The sequence below is a fragment of the Saccostrea cucullata genome, unplaced genomic scaffold (assembly GCF_032062105.1).
Source record: "Saccostrea cucullata isolate Sc308-1 unplaced genomic scaffold, CSIRO_AGI_Scuc_v1 ctg1480, whole genome shotgun sequence".
Lineage (NCBI taxonomy): Eukaryota > Metazoa > Mollusca > Bivalvia > Ostreida > Ostreidae > Saccostrea > Saccostrea cuccullata.
In genome coordinates this window covers 83,111-101,254 of record NW_026940302.1, presented here as the reverse complement: position 1 = coordinate 101,254, position 18,144 = coordinate 83,111, and the positions used below count along the sequence as shown (strand labels likewise).

The following is an 18,144-nucleotide window of genomic DNA, read 5'->3' as shown; positions in this document are numbered from 1 at the left end:
TCCGACTTTAGTGAATCGGGCCGTGTCAATAATTACTTCAAGGAAATGTGAACGTAGAAGAAAATACAATTAAAAAAAACTAGTGGTAAATAAAACCTAACCTTGTAATTAATTGTCAACAATATTATTTCCTCCTTCCACATTCTTTAAACTTTACTCTGAAGCTTCTAATGTACAATTCCACAGTATTAACACAATGATCTGTATATTAAGACACTAATTATGCGTTATAATTTGTTAAAAATTTCACATCAACCCCCTCTAAAGCTTTAAATAACACTGTACATCCACTTTTGAGATATAAAAAATATTAACATTGACTTCAGGGTTTTTCTTAATCCTATTGACATCCACCCTTATCTACATTTTCAACAGGGTTGCAAATTTTAAACTATATCTCACAGAATTGAACATTTCTTATATGAATTTCAGCATTGCAGGAAGATCCATTCCCCAACCTATTTGGATATTACGAAGTACATAGTTCCTTATAACCATGTCCATATTTAGTCCATGAACATTGCAAACAATTACTCATCATACCTATCGTATACAAGTTAAGATTCCATATTCAAATCAGTTTTCATCAGCAGCTCAATTTCCATCCCTGAACAACATAAACACATTCCAAATTAAACTATACAACTTCCTCTCTTTCACAACATTCCATATTATACTTATCTAAATTCACATAGTTACATTTATGTAATACAACTTTAACACAATACAACACTTCACTTTCATTTACAATGCTTTTTCGGGACTCAAACACTTTCAATGACATGTCAAACAATCCACTGTCTAATGTCAATACAATTAACTCTTTTCAGTCTCATTCATTGCTACATCTTTGGAACAATAATTCTTACACTTTAAAGACGACACATTTCTACCAAATTTCTATTCCTTCTTAATCAAATATTTCTTTCCATATAACAAATTTCACTCTTCCTTTAACATTTCCAAAAATTTGTCTCTTTTATCATCTAATGTTAAATTTATTCTCTACTCATTGCAGTCACATTTATAGTGTTTAAAAAGAAAAAAAAAACAAAACCTCTGTCCTCACACCAAAGCAATGAACCGAAAAATAAAGACATCACAAAGAATGTCTTGCGTCTGACAAAAAAAAACTGAATGAAGTACTTCATAAAAAATTTTGAAGTAATACATTCCACAACAGTGCAATTCATTTTTCATTAGAGAGAGAGAGAGAGAGAGAGAGAGAGAGAGAGAGAGAGAGAGAGAGAGAGAGAGAGAGATAAAGAGACATTCCCATCCATTCAGGTTCACACATTAAAGCCTCAGAATTTTTTTCCTAACAGCATCAGGAGTTCGACTGGGAATTCCCCTACAGGAACACAAAGACAGATACTGCTTATACAGTTCTGGATTGGACGTGTCCTCACTGCAGTTGTCTCTTACTTGATGCAGGATTTCCAGCTCAGCACCACTCCACTTCATCTTCAGATTGGCAGGGTAGTGGGCAACAGTGTGTAAGGCAGTGCTCTCCTCGATGACACTTTCTTCCTCTGTAGGGATCGTACGCAGAACTGCTGCTTCAAAAAACTCTGGTTCCTCTGCTGTTCCCTGCGTCTCTTCAGGTTTAGGGACTTCCTTGTCTGTCCTCTTCCTTGGCGGTGCTGTTGGGAGCCGCACTGCAATGGACTTATGGATCCTCCAGATCTTCTTTTGGCCAATAACACACTGGTACTTGGTGGATAAAATGGCAATGTGTTTCAAGCGGTGCTGTGGAACTGGCAAGGAGGACTCCAGTTTCTCTAATTCCTTGTAGGAAATATACCAGCCTTGCTGAAGGAGGGCCACACAGGAGCAAAACAATAACGTCTTACTGGTATCAGTGGTGCTCAACTACAGGTTCTTCAACTTCATTAGAAGATGCTTCCACATAAGTTTCAACTTTCCTGGCTCAGTGGTTATGGAGAAGAAGATATTAAAACATTTGTTCTACATATTTCTTTGTAAAACTTATATTCCCTATTGTGGCCACGCCCTTCCCCCGGGGGGTCATGATTTCATCAATTTAATATCAACAATACCTAAGGATGCTTCCACATAAGTTTCAGCTTTCCTGGCACAGTAGTTCTTGAGAAGAAGATTTTCCAAGATTTCTTCTATACATTTTCATGTAAAAATGGGATTCCTTATTGTGGCCAGACCCTACCCCCAGGGGTCATGCTTTTAACAATTTCATATCTAACCTACCCAAGGATGCTTCCACATAAGTTTCAGCTTTCCTGACCCAGTGGTTCTTGAGAAGATTTTTTAATGAACCAACCCGATTATGTGTTTTCTTGATTATCTCCCCTTGTAAGGGGACTTGGCCCTTCATTTTAACAATTTAAACTTCACCTAAAGATGCTTTGTACCAAGTTTTCTTAAAATTGGCCCCTGGGTTCTTGAAAAGAAGTCGAAAATGTGAAAAGTTTACGATCGGACAATGGCCGAAATGTGATAAGAAAAACTTACTTGAGCCTTAGGCTCAGGTAAGCTAAAAACAAGAAATCTGTGAGCCAATGCTCACTAGTAATACCCCCGCTCTGATGTAAATCAACAACTATCATGTTAAATTACACAAGTTCAATAACAGGCAGATGCACAGAAAAAGTTGAAGTTGACATCAGATAAAGATTAGGAAATTTTTTGATCAAGCAGCCACGAACAGGAGAGCTTCACGCTTACAACAGTGTGGTAATGTACATATATAACCTGACCGACTGATAACCAAGTCCACTCAAATCATCAGTCAAATGTACTTCACTCAAACGTAGTACATGTATCTCAACCTTTGAACCAATCTAGAAGTCAACTCTTAAACAATAGTATGCATGGTTACGGATTTTATCTTTGCAGTCTTAGTTAGGCTGTTCCCTATCAAGTACTGTCCTGTGTCTAGTTTATGAGTAGAATCTAGATTGTATTTAAGGCTATAAACAGATATATAATTTTTTCAGAAGGCAGATATGTATCTATCCTGATATTTGAGCTACAATACAATGTCAATATGTATCAAATATTTTAATTGGTCATGTTTATCAGGAAGTCTTTTTTTGTATTGAACAAGATGTGTTTGTGAAACACTGTGCGGCTGCGGTAACAAAGTTAAAAAAACTGTTTTAGCATATAGGTCACAGTCTAGGTCATAAGGTCATTGATCTCAATGTCGTTTGAAAGAACTTTATCAGTTTATCAGGTATGTAAACTTTATCAGTTTATCAGGCTGGCGGTAACAAAGTTAAAAAAAACTGTTTTAGCATATAGGTTACAGTCTAGGTCATAAGGTCATTGATCTCAATGTCATTTGAAAGAACTTTATCAGTGAAATATGCATACCGAGTATGAAGTCTCCATCTCCTATGATACAAAAGTTATGGTAAAAGTTCAAAGGACTATTTTAAGCATGTAGATCACAGTCAAGGTCACAAGGTCATTGAAGTTGGTGTCTTTTGGAAGAACTTTTTAAGTTGAGTACGCATGCCAAATATCAAGTCCCTACCTCTCTGAGTTAAAAAGTTATGGCGAATGTTCAAATTGACAATAAACAGATGGACAAACAGCTGAACAGATAAACAAAAAGGACATAAACAATATACACCTCAGATCTATCGATCCGGGGGCATAAAATTTTTTAGGACAAACCATTTCTTCACAATTATTTATGAATAATTTTCATTTTATTTAAAAGAATAAGCTGTATACATGATATATCCGCTGTAAAACAAAATTATTTTATATACTATAATAAGTGGTGAGAATTATTACTGGCATGTATTTTTATGTAAAAATTTTGATTTTAAAATATGTTTATCGTATATAATTTAATTAACACAAAAAATAAGTATAAACAAAAAAATGCCTTATTCTTTTTGCGATATTTAAATATTTTTACATACATATTGATATACGTGTACTTAATCCTCACACAGAATCTTTATTATTGATTAATCATTTCAGCCTCAATGGCTCCTTTTAAATTTTACTGGTCCAGGAGTTAAAAGAGAAAAGATGAGTGTTTGAAACTGTGATCTTTACTTTGATATTAAATAGCCAAATTATGTTCAAGTTGTAAAGTTACTTATTGTCATTGTGCCCCTATTTCATAGCATAAGTTTTAGTAGTCAGTGACAATTTATTTTCTTTTACCTGTAAAAAAAAATTAATTGCTCTAAATGTGTAATATTAAATAATTTCCTCCTCAAGTTTGTATTTTGTATATTTGTGTGAGGTACACATTACTCACTGTATAAAGTTAACAGTTGAAATTAACCTAATAAATTTTTCACATTTTTCAGGCCCATGACAGAGTAAACAAAGCAGAAATTCCCCCAGGATTAAAGTATGCTGGTCTTCTCTATGGACCTAAATCCAGCTGATGAAATTCTATCTGTTAGAATAGTGAAAATTCAAGCCAGGAACTTCTGTTAATCAGACAGTGGCATTAAAACCGTTGTGATGATGTGCACCAAATCCATTGATGACATACATATATACATTTTAAAGTTATCTCCCACTTAGATCTAAAATGAAATGGACAGAATTTAAAGTTTAAAGTGGATTTCAAGTGATTTGTGTATTGTACATAATTAGATATGAGATGTATGTAAATAGAAATGCATCCTGCTCTTTGTACAATCTTATAACAGTTCATGATGATTGTCCATATATAAATTGATTTTATAGAATAAATGAAAACATATATGTTACAATATAGTGTGATGTTTGTTTTAAGTATAATGTACTAATTGAGAGATACATGTTTATATGATATTCTGTCCAAATTGTATTTTTAGTATATACATTAAAAAAAAATACTGCCCCTGATATTTTATTTTTGAGGACACCAACATTCCATGTAAATAGGCAATATTTCTGTTACATGTAGTGTTCTTATTAAAGCTAAATGATGCATATATAATTCTTAATTGCATTTTCATGATTTTTTTTTAGATCACTTGAAAAAGAATATCAAACACTTATTGATGACTGGCAAAATTTTCACTGATGTGCCAAGATTAATGATTTGTAATGACAAAAATAGTAATACCTGTGTGTCCTGATTCATTTAATTCTTAATATTTTGAATTTAAATAAAAACATTTCTTTATTTGGATTTAATTCATTTAAAACTTTAATTGGAAAATTCCATATTTATAAATCTGCAATAAGAAACTAAATATGGGGGTAACACATTGTTATGTAGGGTATTTTAGACTGAAGTACATCATTTAAATACACAGAAAAATAAGCTTGTAGTATATTTTAAATGCCTGGGAAACACACTTTTTGACATTTTAAAATTATGTTCACTATCCCTAGGATTTTAAAACCAGTACAGGGAATGAAAATGACTCCAACATCAGCATGAATTCATTAGTTCGAAATAATAAATACTTGTTTCCTTTCACCCGTCCTACTCTACATTTTACCCTCCGACCCTAAAAGTTTTTATTACATTTTCATTTTTTGGGTTACTATTTTACTAAAGTTGACCAACAATATTTACAGAATTAATACATCGTAAGTGTACAGGATACCTTTACTTTATAAAACTTTTTTAACTAACTTTCTTGTTATTACATACTTTATGTTCTGGCAGTTCTGCATTCATTGAGTTTTGAAAATAAAATTTTTTCCCTACCTACCTACCCTAATTTTTTTGGTCAGGGGACAGGAAACAAGAGTATTTTTTCTTTTGGCCTTATAGCGTGTTCGTTATAACCATGTTTTGCTGTGTAGACATTTCTTCCCTTACATCATGATACTAGACAGTGTAATAAATACATTTTCCTAATTGTTTAAGCCAGTAGTTTAAGTCATCCAATATTTATATATGCTCTAGTGTACCATAGATTAAGAGTTTGCTGCTAGCCAGATAATTCTTTTCATCTTGATGATATACATGTGAAATTAAAACTGTTAAGGGACTTCGACCCTCAGCCAGGAAGGACAACTCTTTAATTTAATTCAAAAGAGTCTTTAAATGAAGCTCGAAAATAAAATCTTTTCATGCAACAATTGTCATTATATGCCTATCAATGTGCTTCAAGGTTCTTTGAACTTCTCAGAAAGGTCTAATTAAAAGTAGAAATTTTTAGATACCAATGTTTATTAACATGATATGAAATTAGAAGTGATTTATGTAGCTTTGCAAAGAAACTTGAAGCACATTGAGAGGCATATAATGAAATTTGTTGCATGAAAATATTTAATTTTCAAGCTTCATCTGAAGACTTTTTGAATTAAATTATAAATTAAAGAGTTGTCCTTCCTGGCCGAGGGTCGGAGTCCCTTAAGTACGGTACAAAACAAATTTCACAATTTTGAAAATGAAAACTTAACATGAAATTTACATTTACATTTTCTATCCGTTTTTCTGTTCTGTCTTAATTAACCGCCTTGGTAAAATGTTCATTTTCTGAAAATTTAACAAAATCCTAAATCATCTTTACCAAATTTTTCTTCTAACACTCCTTAGAAGCTAATAGTGCTGCATTAGGGCACAATATATTTGAGGTAGGAGACAAAATAAAGATTATTTTATGTTTGTTGTAGAACAACAAAGTACACATGTAAAATTTTAACTTTATGGAAACAATAAAAACAAAATTTCCAGTGTCTAAAAATTACAATTTATTTATAGTCAATGCCAAGTTAACCAATGAAATTATAATATAAATGAAATTAAAAAGTGTCCCATAACATCTTTTAGTATTTTATGAAATAGTGTAATCATGGAATTATTAGCATGATTAGATTAATAGTTTTACAATTCATGTCCCATATTCACTCTTTTTCACTTGTATTATATTATGTCAATAAAGTCAAATAAGTAAATAAATAGAATCATGGTGTTCACATGAACAAATGAAGTTTTTTTTCTTTATCACCAGTAGTTTCTTTCAACAAATTCACTGTCTAGAATTTTTTATTGTAAGTTATAAATCCACCATTACATCATACTGTTCATGTCCTCTACTGTTCAGGCCCTCTACTTTTAGGAATGAAGAACACTTGTCTTTTTTAAAAAGCAGAATTTTGTTTGAATCATCAGTCTCCAACATCACTGCATGTAGATTATCCGGTCCTTTGAATGAAACCATATAAACCGAGTTCCAGTGTCGCAGTTCATGTAGGTGTTGGTACGAAAAAGATCTCTCACTTTTCAAAGGCTTTGGTGCTGAGTACAGGTTAAAATATGTAGCCCTTCACCGGAACATGTTGGCGTCTTCATATGAGTGAATTATGTGCAGTGATGAAGCAACAAAACTGTGGACTGTTCATAGCACTCCATTTCTATAAAAGTACAAAGAAGACAAGATTTATTTATTGATGATTGATCACCTTAATATTATTATTATTATTTTTTAATCTCCCACAATTTTAATTTGGGAAAAACACAAATAATTATTTATAGCATATATATAATTATATAGACTTCCTATTGATTAAAGTTTGTGTATTTAATTGAATTGAGATCCTATTTGCAAGGGTATAAATGGATTCAAGTACATTTAAATAAATAAATTCTACGTACAGGACATACTAGAAGTAGCTGCAGATCTGTAGCTCTCCGAAAAAAAATATATTGATAGACCGGAGAGATACAGTGCCACCCATTGAAAAAACTGTATATTTATTGCGCACAAAAAAGTGCGCTAGGTTCTCAAATTATTTCTCCATGTTTTTAAAACTGTAATCTCAACATATTACTGACCATGTGTTCCTATTTAAACATATTCTTTCGCTGTTTCCACAACCAAACATTCCTCATAATTGTTGTTAATAATCTCCCTGAACCTGATATTGTAGTCATCGAACATTTTGCTTATTTATACTGCCATTTTGGTTTCAAAGATAATTCGGTCCAATACGCTTCGTTAAGATGCCAACTACGAGAGTACTTGATTGAGGATAAAGGAATATTTTTAAATCTTTCTTTTTGCAATTGAGGTAAGAATTTGGAAGAATTAATCAAGAACCGAGCACACTTTTTATGCGCTTAAATATACAGTTTTTTCAATGGGTGGCACTGTAGCTCTCCAGTCTATCAATATATTTTTTTCGGAGAGCTACAGATCTGCAGCTTAGGACATACAAAATACTTTGTATACACAATTTTCCACTATGAAGATGCTATTCATCAAACAAGGAAAAGAATATGTATAGTGAAAAGTTTTAAAATAAATGTATGCATATTTTCAAGCACAGATCTACATAGCTATTTGAAAATGCTTTTTTGTAGATACACAAATTCATTTTTCTGCACAAGTTTTTATAAAGTTAAGAACTTTCGCATTAAAAAAATATTTACACCAGATTCATTAACATAAAATCAACTATTGCATTGGATTAATTATTACGTTTTGTTCATTACACCTCAGTCTATGATTAATTGCTTGCAGATAATCTCGTCAAAGGCACTGCGACTTTTATTTCTTTTTTTTTTTTATTATTTATTTATTTTTTCGTCTTATTACAAAGATATTACAACAACAGTATTTTTTTTTTATCCATTCACTCACACTTTCTCACTCACACTCATTCTTTTTGGTAAGTGGTGTTTATATTTGTTAATTGTAGACAGAAAAAAAGAGAGATATATTTATATACATACATATCAATATAACTGAAAAAAAGTGTCACATATTGTAACAGTCTATATCTTAATGAGATTTTCAAATAAACATTTCCAGTTTTGCCAGGTATTATCAAACTTTTGCATTTCAAAGTTCTGGCTCGCAATATATTTTTCAACTCTATATTTATTGTATAAGTGAAAGAGAAGTTCCAAGAGGTTTGGCATTTTGCCTTTTTTAAGACATGAAAAAATATATTGTTTTGTATACATGATCAAGAAATTTACAATTTTGTTGCCTTTAGACAATGGAAGTTCACCTAATAAAATGTTAATTACATTAAAACCAACTCTTTTTGAAGTTTTTTGATAAATATGCATACTAAGATCACTCCATAGTGAGGAAACCTTTTCACAATTAATAAATACATGTTGTATTGTCTCAATATGATGTTCACAAAAAGAACAGCTATCAGATGACATAACATTGATTTTTTTCAAATAATACTTAGCAGGTAAAATTCTGTGAAGAATTCTATATTGTAGCCATTGGATTGAAGAGTCTTTGGTAGTCTTAAAACAAGCATTAAAAACATCCTTCACACATATCTCTATACCATAATGACTAAGCTCTAAATTCCATTTCTCTACAGAAGTAGGAATAATTATATTAACATTTAACTGTTCATATATAGTTTTAGTACATCTGGTTTGCAAAAGAAAAGGTTTATAATACATTGGGATATAAGGAGTAGTAAATCTTTTAAGTAAACCTTTGCTTCCAATAGATTTTATCTACTTTGATATTGAACTCATTACACTGTTATATTGCATGATGGATACTTGAATATCAAATTTCTGTTGAAAAATAGCATGAGATAAAATATTTCCTTCCTCATCTAAAAAATCATCAATAAGTTTCACACCCTTTTCATACCAGCTTTTTATAAACAGTGTTTTTGAACCAACTCTAATGTTTGAATTGTACCACACAGGAATATTAGGAAAATTTTCTATGTAGAATTTTCTATCAAACGATTTAATAACATTAAGCATAGACTTAAAAACATCTTGCCAGAAACAATTGTTTTTGGGTATAACACATTCAGAAATAAAAGCATCACCAAAATCAATTAATTTTTTAACAAAGTCTGTACCGTTTATAGCTTCAAAGATATCTACCCAAGGTTTATGTCCTACTATTAGCCTTTTTAGCCAAGAACATTTCAAAGACATTACAAAATTGCTTATATCAACCATTTTTAATCCTCCATGCTGATAATCTTGAGTTAAAACTGCACGTTTAATCTTATCGCATTTTGCATTCCAAATAAATTCAAAAATATCTTTGCATAATGATGAAATTATCTCCCCTTTAGGGGTTGGGAGTGATATGAACAAATGATTTAATTTTGGAATAATTAAAGATTTTACAACAGTGACTCGACCTATTGGTGTTAGAATTCTTCTTTTCCAGTGTTGTAGCATGCTTTTTATTTTTGGAATCTGTATTCCATAATTTAAATTTGAAATTTTTTCTAAGTCGACTGAAAAGTTAATACCTAATAAATTAAAAGTTGTGGAACCCCAATCGAGTTTCCATCTAGGATGATGAAAGACCTGACTTGAAAACTTTTTTGAACCTATCCATATTATTTTTGTTTTTGAGCTGTTAACTTTTAAACCAGATATTTTTGAGAAAAAATCTAAGGTATCCAAGGCAGCGAATAAAGATTTAGGTGAACCATCCAGAGCAAGAGATGTATCGTCAGCGTACTGACTTATTTTATGTTCTTTTTCATGTATCATAATACCCTTTATATCTTTATTTTGTTTGATCAAGATTGCTAGAATTTCGGCACACAGGAGAAACAAATATGGTGCGACTGGGTCACCCTGTCTACATCCTCTCTCTATATCAATTTGTTCTGATAAAAACCCACTTTGTAACACAGAAGCCTTAAATTTTGTATTAAGAATCTTGATCCATTCAATTATATATTCACCAAAGCCAAAATATTTAAGTACTTTATAAATAAAAGTCCAAGAAATAGAGTCAAAAGCTTTTTCAAAATCAATCAGCACAAGTAATCCAGGTATATTTTTACGGTCAGTATATTCCATTAAATCATAAATAAATCTTGTATTCTCACCAATGTATCTTCCTTTTAAAAAACCTGACTGAGTGTCTGAAATAAGATAATCTAATGTGGATTTAATTCTAAAACTTAGACACCCTGAAATTAATTTGTAAACCACATTTAGTAGAGTAATGGGTCGCCAGTTTCTTAAAAATTGTCTAGGTTTGTCTCCCTTTGGCAAACATGAAATAATTCCCAATCGCTGAGAAACAGGGAGCATCTTATTTACAAAAATACAATTTATTGACTGACATATAATTTTTTTCAAATCCCTCCAGAAAAATTTAAAAAATTCAACTGTATATCCATCACTTCCTGGGGACTTATTGTTTTTCATATTTTTTAAAACTTCAAGGATTTCGTCTTCAGATATTTTTTTTTCTATTGATTCCGAGATGTGTTTATCTAATTTTGGAACATCAAGATTTTGAATAATATTTTCAAGATCTAACTCTAAGAGTTCAGAGTCCTTGTTTGCGTATAGGTTTTGGTAGAAATTTTTTACTTCTTTAAGTATTTTTGTTTGATCATAGATAATACAGTTTTCTTCAAGTTCGAGTTTTTTGATAGTTTTATTTAAATAATTACGCTTTTCCAAATTGCAAAAATATCTTGTGGGTTTCTCTCCATCCTCGACCCATTTAGCTCTTGATCTTATGACGTGTCCTTCCATTTTTTCTTTTCTCAAGTTTTCTAATATCAATCTTTTTTGTTCTATCAAATGCAAATCTATCTTTTCGTCAGACTCTAATTTACCTATCTCTTCTAAAAGTAACGTTTCTTGCTTTTCTCTTTTATTTCTGACTTCCGTAAATTTAGAGGAAATTCGGATTGAAAAACCTCGTAGCATGTGTATGCCCATAAAACCCAACGGAATTTTGTAATTATTAGTCATACTCACAATATCATACTTTTATTGTATTGTTTAACTGATTTTTCATGTGCATGCCTAACTACTTACCCCTTTATCACCGATCTCAATCAGCAATCCGTGGCGTGGCCTCACCAGTAGACTCCATAGCCTTTCCGTTTGGTGATCAGCTGATTCAGATTTGAAAATATCACGGGGTTATTGCTATTGAATTAATTTAATAATAATCTTAGGAATATATTGGCCAATTTGTCTGCAAGAAATACATTCTTTGTATTTATTTCCGACTGAAATAGGAATGTCTATTTTGCGGTTTCGTTTTGTGAAAATCAAATCTGTAGTTTTAGTAAACCAGGATAATCCTGATTTAAAGTAGGTCAATGCTGGTATTAAAATAGGTCAATGCTAGTTCTATCCTTTGCTTGCTGATGCTGATCCAAGTAATGCTGTTTTTTTAAATGCTGATGCTAGCTCTATCCTGATCCTACTTATGCTGATCCTGATGCTGGTTTATGTAACAAAATTAGTTCCCTGCACTGTAAATTGAAATGCAGAATTGTTGCAGCATCTACGTTCATTCTCACTTGGTAAGTTTTGAACACTAAGCAATCAACTTACCAAAGAAATGTTGGAAATCTGTCTGTTATACATACCGGTGAGGGATTTCAAATAGCCAGCTATCTTTATTTTATTGATTGAGAACTTGTGGATCTAAATTATTAGGTACTTTAATGGAGAAGTTATTTCTTCGAGTGAGAATACATACAGATGTCCGGGGGTACTGAGTTCCAGTTAAAGGTCCGTCAATGCCAGAAGGAGGAAAAGGGAGTCTACACTGTTATGGCTGAGAACTTGTATGGTACAGATGACAGGTTAATATCCCTGCGAGTAGAACGTAAGTAAAGATTGTAACAGTGTATTTATTGTTGGAATTAGACTTGAAATGTTAGATAAGGATAAAAATGTATATTATGTGATATAGAACTTACATTGCTAAGAAGTGTAAATAGAATTGCAAGCATGTGAGATGATATTTGATTTAAAGTGAAAATTACTACTGACATTATTTTCAGAACCAGAAATATTAAGCTGTATTTCATGTATGTAAATATTAAAAGTTTCCACTTTTAGGAACTGTTCTAACAGTGGAAGGAGAAGCATGTAGTTGTGCTGAATTATTTAAGTCTTTTTTATAGGGATTTCAAACTTCAGTAATGTAATACTTTTAATAATTGATAGTCTAAAGAAGTTTATTATTGCAAATTATGAGTGGAATAATGTTAACATTTTATTTTCAATAGTACATGTCGGATGGGCATGCAATTTTGAATAAATCTATAGGGACTCTGAGAAATACAATATTTGTGCTGTAGTGCATTTGAAATTTATAAAAGAAAAATACTAATTCATTTTAATGCAATTAATCGCAAGTAAATGAAATGTTTAAATCAGGAAGGAAAGAACAATCGAAATGTTTGTTATGCTAGTTAAAATACATTGTAGTATATTTGCAACTATCACAATTAGGTAAAATTCATTTTATTTTGAAATATGAGAAAGAAATGTACAATTAAATTAAAATTCAAGGAGAAGTACATTTACTTAAAGGCCTGCAGATATCTCCTTCAATATTGTTTTTAAAATTTTAGCAGTTCCATCGAGGGTTGACACTCCATCACTGCGCGATTCAGAGGGTAGGGGGAATCTTACCAAGACTCATGGGACCCAATATCACAGGAAGGATAATCAAACCATCAGGGAGGCCAAACTGATCCGACGTGAGGACAGACCCGAGCACACTATGAAGCCCAGACGAAAGCGCTTAAAGCAAACTCTGGGGTATTAGTCAATTAATAATGTAAACATTAATGGTAATTTCACTGTGTCCAGGCCTCTTAGAGATATGAAACACTGAGATCTAATAAGTAATGTAATTATAATAATTATGCAAATCTTATATGAATAATTTATCTAGAGATGGAGCATCATCTGTGGATGGCGAGATTTGTAATGTACACTGTGGAATGTATGATGACAATTTTAATCTGTGTCCTCGGGTGATCCAGGCCGGACATAGCCTGAAAGTTGTATCGTGTGTTCCCGATGTTCCCATACCAAAGGTATATGTGTAGACCCTATTTGAAATCTATGCTATCCTCCATAAAAGTCTGGGGTTACTCGTCTTACAAGATATATAGTATAGAAACCTGAATTTAAGAATTAAAATAAGCTATATATTATATAGATAGAATATCTAAATGAAATATGATATTGTACAATCAGAATGAAATTTTTGTAGGTCACTTGGACAAAGGATGGTCATGATATCACACAAAGTGACTACTATTTGTGTACATATTCCAGCGGTGTGTGCACAATGGAGGTACCGTGTGCACATGTGTCAGACACTGGTATCTACACATGTATTGCCATCAGTGAAGTCGATTTAGAGAAGACCTCCAGTTACATTCAGGTTGAAGGTGAGAAGTTTAATGGATTTCTATGTCACCTGAGTAAATTCGCGTGACCTAGTGCTATCTGGTTTTGTTCTTGATCCTGCGTTAACAGTTGAACATTTTCAGCTTCTTCTCTGAAACCACTCAATCAATTTCAATCCATTTTGGCATGTTTCATCACTCGTTGAAGGGAAATGAAAATTGTTAATTTTATGGGGTCCGTGGTTGTGGCCAAAGCCACTGAAATTATTGCAATCTATAAAAATCTTCTGTACTCCTGCACCTTGAGCATTAAAACTGTTGAATATAATCCATGATCTCCATGGTGGCTTTTAAAATTGTGAAATTCATGGCTCTAGGGTCAGGGGTTCTGGTGTTAGGGCAGGGCTGTATTGATCTTATAGAGCAAATGCATTAAATCTTTGAAAATCTCTGTTCCTGAGTATTTAATAAACTGACTACACACGTGGTTATGATGAGCAAGAGTGCCTCTACCAAAATCGTGAATTTTGTGGCCCCAGGTTCATGGGTTCTGGTGTTAGGGCGGGGCTCTATTGATTATATATTGAAAATGCATTACTTCTTTGAAAATCTTCTTCTCTGCTCCTGAGTATTAAAAAAACTATCGGTAATTAAGTTCATAGTTATGATGAGCAAGAGTGCCTCTACCAAAATTGTGAATGTTATGGCCCCAGGTTCAGGGGTTATGGTGTTAGGGTTTGGCTCTATAATGATTATATGGTGAAAATACATCTAATAGATATCAGCACTATTTGCAGTCAATAACTACTCAGACAAATGAGTTGAAACAGTAAGGGTCAGTAGACCTTTTATGAATATTTTTGTAAACCGATGGAAGTTAATTTTTTGCTGCAGTGATTTACACATTGTACGTGTAGGTATTGAAATGATTGATTATACTTGAAAAGGGCTAACATGTCACAATTTGATGTAGTGCTCTGATATTCAGAAGATATAAAAATAAAATAAATGTAGACCACATGTCATTGTTAACAAACAGTTGCCTGCACGGGCAATGCACAAAATGATCTACAATTCAGATATAGCTGTAAACATCTAATTTGTAAAGAATTTTTTGTATAGAGTCTAGGATGACAGGGCTCGACATTAACGCTTGTCCTTTACCACTGAAAAAAATTACGGACAAGTGAATATTCCTGGGCACTTTTCCGATTGGACGAGTGATTGATTTAAAGAAGTCTTAAAATAATAATAATGAAAAAAAAAGGTATAGAAAAGTTTATCGAATAAAAACGGAAGCCGTGTATAAACCTGAATTTCGATCCTGATATCAATCGCTATGTAAGTTCATACTTGATCAGGATCGATGTTCACTAATTGCAGCCATACTTTTGCATGGCGTGGATCTTATGACCTTTGAGGGTTTGAAATAATATTTGATTGATAGAACAGATTCACTTGCGAACATTTATGTTGTTGTCAAGACAGGAAGTCTAGATAAAATTATGTTTTATATGTGTTTGTCTTATTTATTAATTATGTTTTATATGTGTTTGTCTTATTTATTAATAACCACAGTAATAAATAAAGCCCGTTTAATTGATTAATTTAAGTAATTGTTTTCAAGTTGACAGAATAAGATATTCATTGAAAATTTTTCGGACAAGTGAAGTTGAAATTTGGACAAGTAAATATCTTGGTCACTTGTCCGAATGGACAAGTAGGAAAAAAAGTTAATGTCGAGCCCTGGATGAGATACTTAATCTCTGATGAAGCCATTGTCGCCGTTAATCATTTTTTGATGTGTTTGAGCTCTTCTAATTTCTATGCCACAAATAGATTCTGAAACAGAAATAGGGTATTTAGCTGAGTTAACAATTCATGTTTCCGAATACAACCGTTTATCAAAGTAGAATTACCATTGAGATGGTCATGAATATATTGTGATAATGCTGTTGTAGGATGGCGGATTGGACAAGGAAAGAATTAAGAGGAATGGTATGTATGATTTGAAATTAGGCAGATTAAACGCAGATATCCATTCTCAAGGAAGAATAAGAATAAGGGCTGAAGCAATTGTAAATTCTTTATTATAGTTTTCAAGAATGGTATGAGATTAATTAATCCTGATGAGATCAAATGTCCTCTTCTGTGTAAGGTATACTAACGTAGAGAAATGGTATGCCCCTATAATATTGAAATAAACGGTGTTGTGAAGAATTTGTACTGTTTTTGCAATTGTCTTTCTGATCGCCAGAATTGTATCCTTGCCCATAATTAATGATTGGTAGGAGCTATGTATCTCGATGTCTTTATTGCAGTCCTTGGCACATAGCCTTTTATAGTACTAACATATCTAACCTCCTGACATTGATTAAGAATTTTGACCTAATGTTGGCATAATCCACCCAACTTAGACATTGGCCTTGACTTTTGAACAGTAATTCCTCAGTCTTTCACTTCACATTATATACATGGATATGTATCGTAACACTTTTCCATTGAAAAAGATAATTTTGACATTGTCGGTTGATTGATGAAACAAGAATATCAGCAGCTTTGATAAAAGTAATCATTTCGTAATGGTCGATTCAATGACCTCGATTGCAATTGCACAAGAGGAGATACATCTTTATAAGCGGGTTTCTCATGATTTCTTCTCAATCCATTTCAAAGTGGAAAACTAATATTACCTCATCATGCGACTTTTTGTTTGCTTTTAATCTAACAGATATTTCATGTGAATTAAGTAAATAAAGCTATCCCGGATTTTATATAGATAAATAAATGTTTATAGGTAAATTTCTTGCTATATAGCTAAATATAGTGATTTTCAGGGACCTGCAAATTACTAGCATAAGGACATTATACAATTCTTATCAACTTTTAATTGTAGTAGGAACAGGTTAAGACATATATAAAAGATGATCGGATATTCATAACACGGATGAATATCAGTCATCACTGATATAGGTTATCACAAACATTTATTCGGGAGACGCTGAATCTTAAAGAACGATGTCTCATGTCAACAACACTTAAAGTTATTTAATATTTTGTGCATAACATCTATTGCTAATTATCAGTCCGCCATTCATTAAGACACCTTTCCTTAGCCAACAGGAATTCTTTGTAATTATTTTACAGTTGGTTAGCTCAATGGTAGAGCACCCCTGTTTTACACAGGGAAGGTTCTAGGTTCGAATCCTGGACCAACTTTTAGATTGCAGTTATTCCTGGCCAGGCTTTGGAGAGGAGGGGGAGGGGGCAGTCTTGGATAAATAGATGGTACCAAATCTCATGACGTGGTATTCCTTACGAGTTGTTTCATATGTCATCCAAGACTCATTGTAACACATCACATAGGAACTTGTTAATAACCGATGACCTCTCCAGGTCATACAAGTCGCAGTTCTACATTCAATTTTACTATTTGCCAGGTTTATCTACAATTTATTCAAGGTTTGGTAACTGCTCATAATTAAATTTTCATCGATATGGGACTAGATTTTCTGCCTTCTAATATGAACAAAACATAATTGAAATTATCAAAACATCAGTCTCATCAGTGATGTAAATTTCATAAATACCAATCATGGATTTAAAAATTGATTAACATATTAATTTCATATGCATTGACATGCAGGCGCGTGAAATGAGTGAATTGACTGACATTCTTAATATAGCTATTACTCTTACATTTTTTGATGAAATGAATTGAAAATCATTATATAAAGATATATTAATACTGTAGATAATATGACACTGTCAAATTAGCACTAACCCTCACGCGCATGCACGTGCGCTTTGCTCTGATTGGCTGAAACAAAAATCTCAATATCTTTCCTGTTTTTTTATGAAATGCTATGAATTTTAAAATATAGGTATACTTTAGTGTGTCCTACAATACGATATACAACAATTGTCATGTAAACAAGCGCATGCACGTGCGCTGCAATCTGATTGGCTTAAACTTTAAATGGCTCTAACTCCCTTGTTTTTCAACCAAACAGGATGGGATTTAGAACATAGACAGACATAGTGGACTCCTACAAGGAGTTATGGTCCCCAAGGGAAAAAAAATCCTCAAACAAATCA

The 18,144-nt window shown here is 32.4% G+C and overlaps 1 protein-coding gene and 1 long non-coding RNA gene across 2 annotated transcripts; one reads left to right on the top strand and one right to left on the bottom strand.

Moving 5' to 3' along the window:
- Positions 1-6,638: 6,638 nt before the first annotated feature.
- LOC134255077 (uncharacterized) lies at positions 6,639-11,758 on the bottom strand. The gene is made up of 2 exons (XR_009989450.1): positions 11,699-11,758; positions 6,639-7,314 (listed from the first exon to the last, which is right to left on the bottom strand). It is a non-coding gene; the product is annotated as an uncharacterized LOC134255077 (long non-coding RNA).
- A 618-nt stretch (positions 11,759-12,376) lies between these two features.
- LOC134255080 (uncharacterized) lies at positions 12,377-16,036 on the top strand. The gene is made up of 5 exons (XM_062737598.1): positions 12,377-12,503; positions 13,258-13,447; positions 13,584-13,728; positions 13,908-14,088; positions 16,008-16,036. Exons 1-5 carry the CDS (start codon positions 12,377-12,379, stop codon positions 16,034-16,036), a joined length of 672 nt encoding a protein of 223 aa, XP_062593582.1.
- Positions 16,037-18,144: the final 2,108 nt, after the last annotated feature.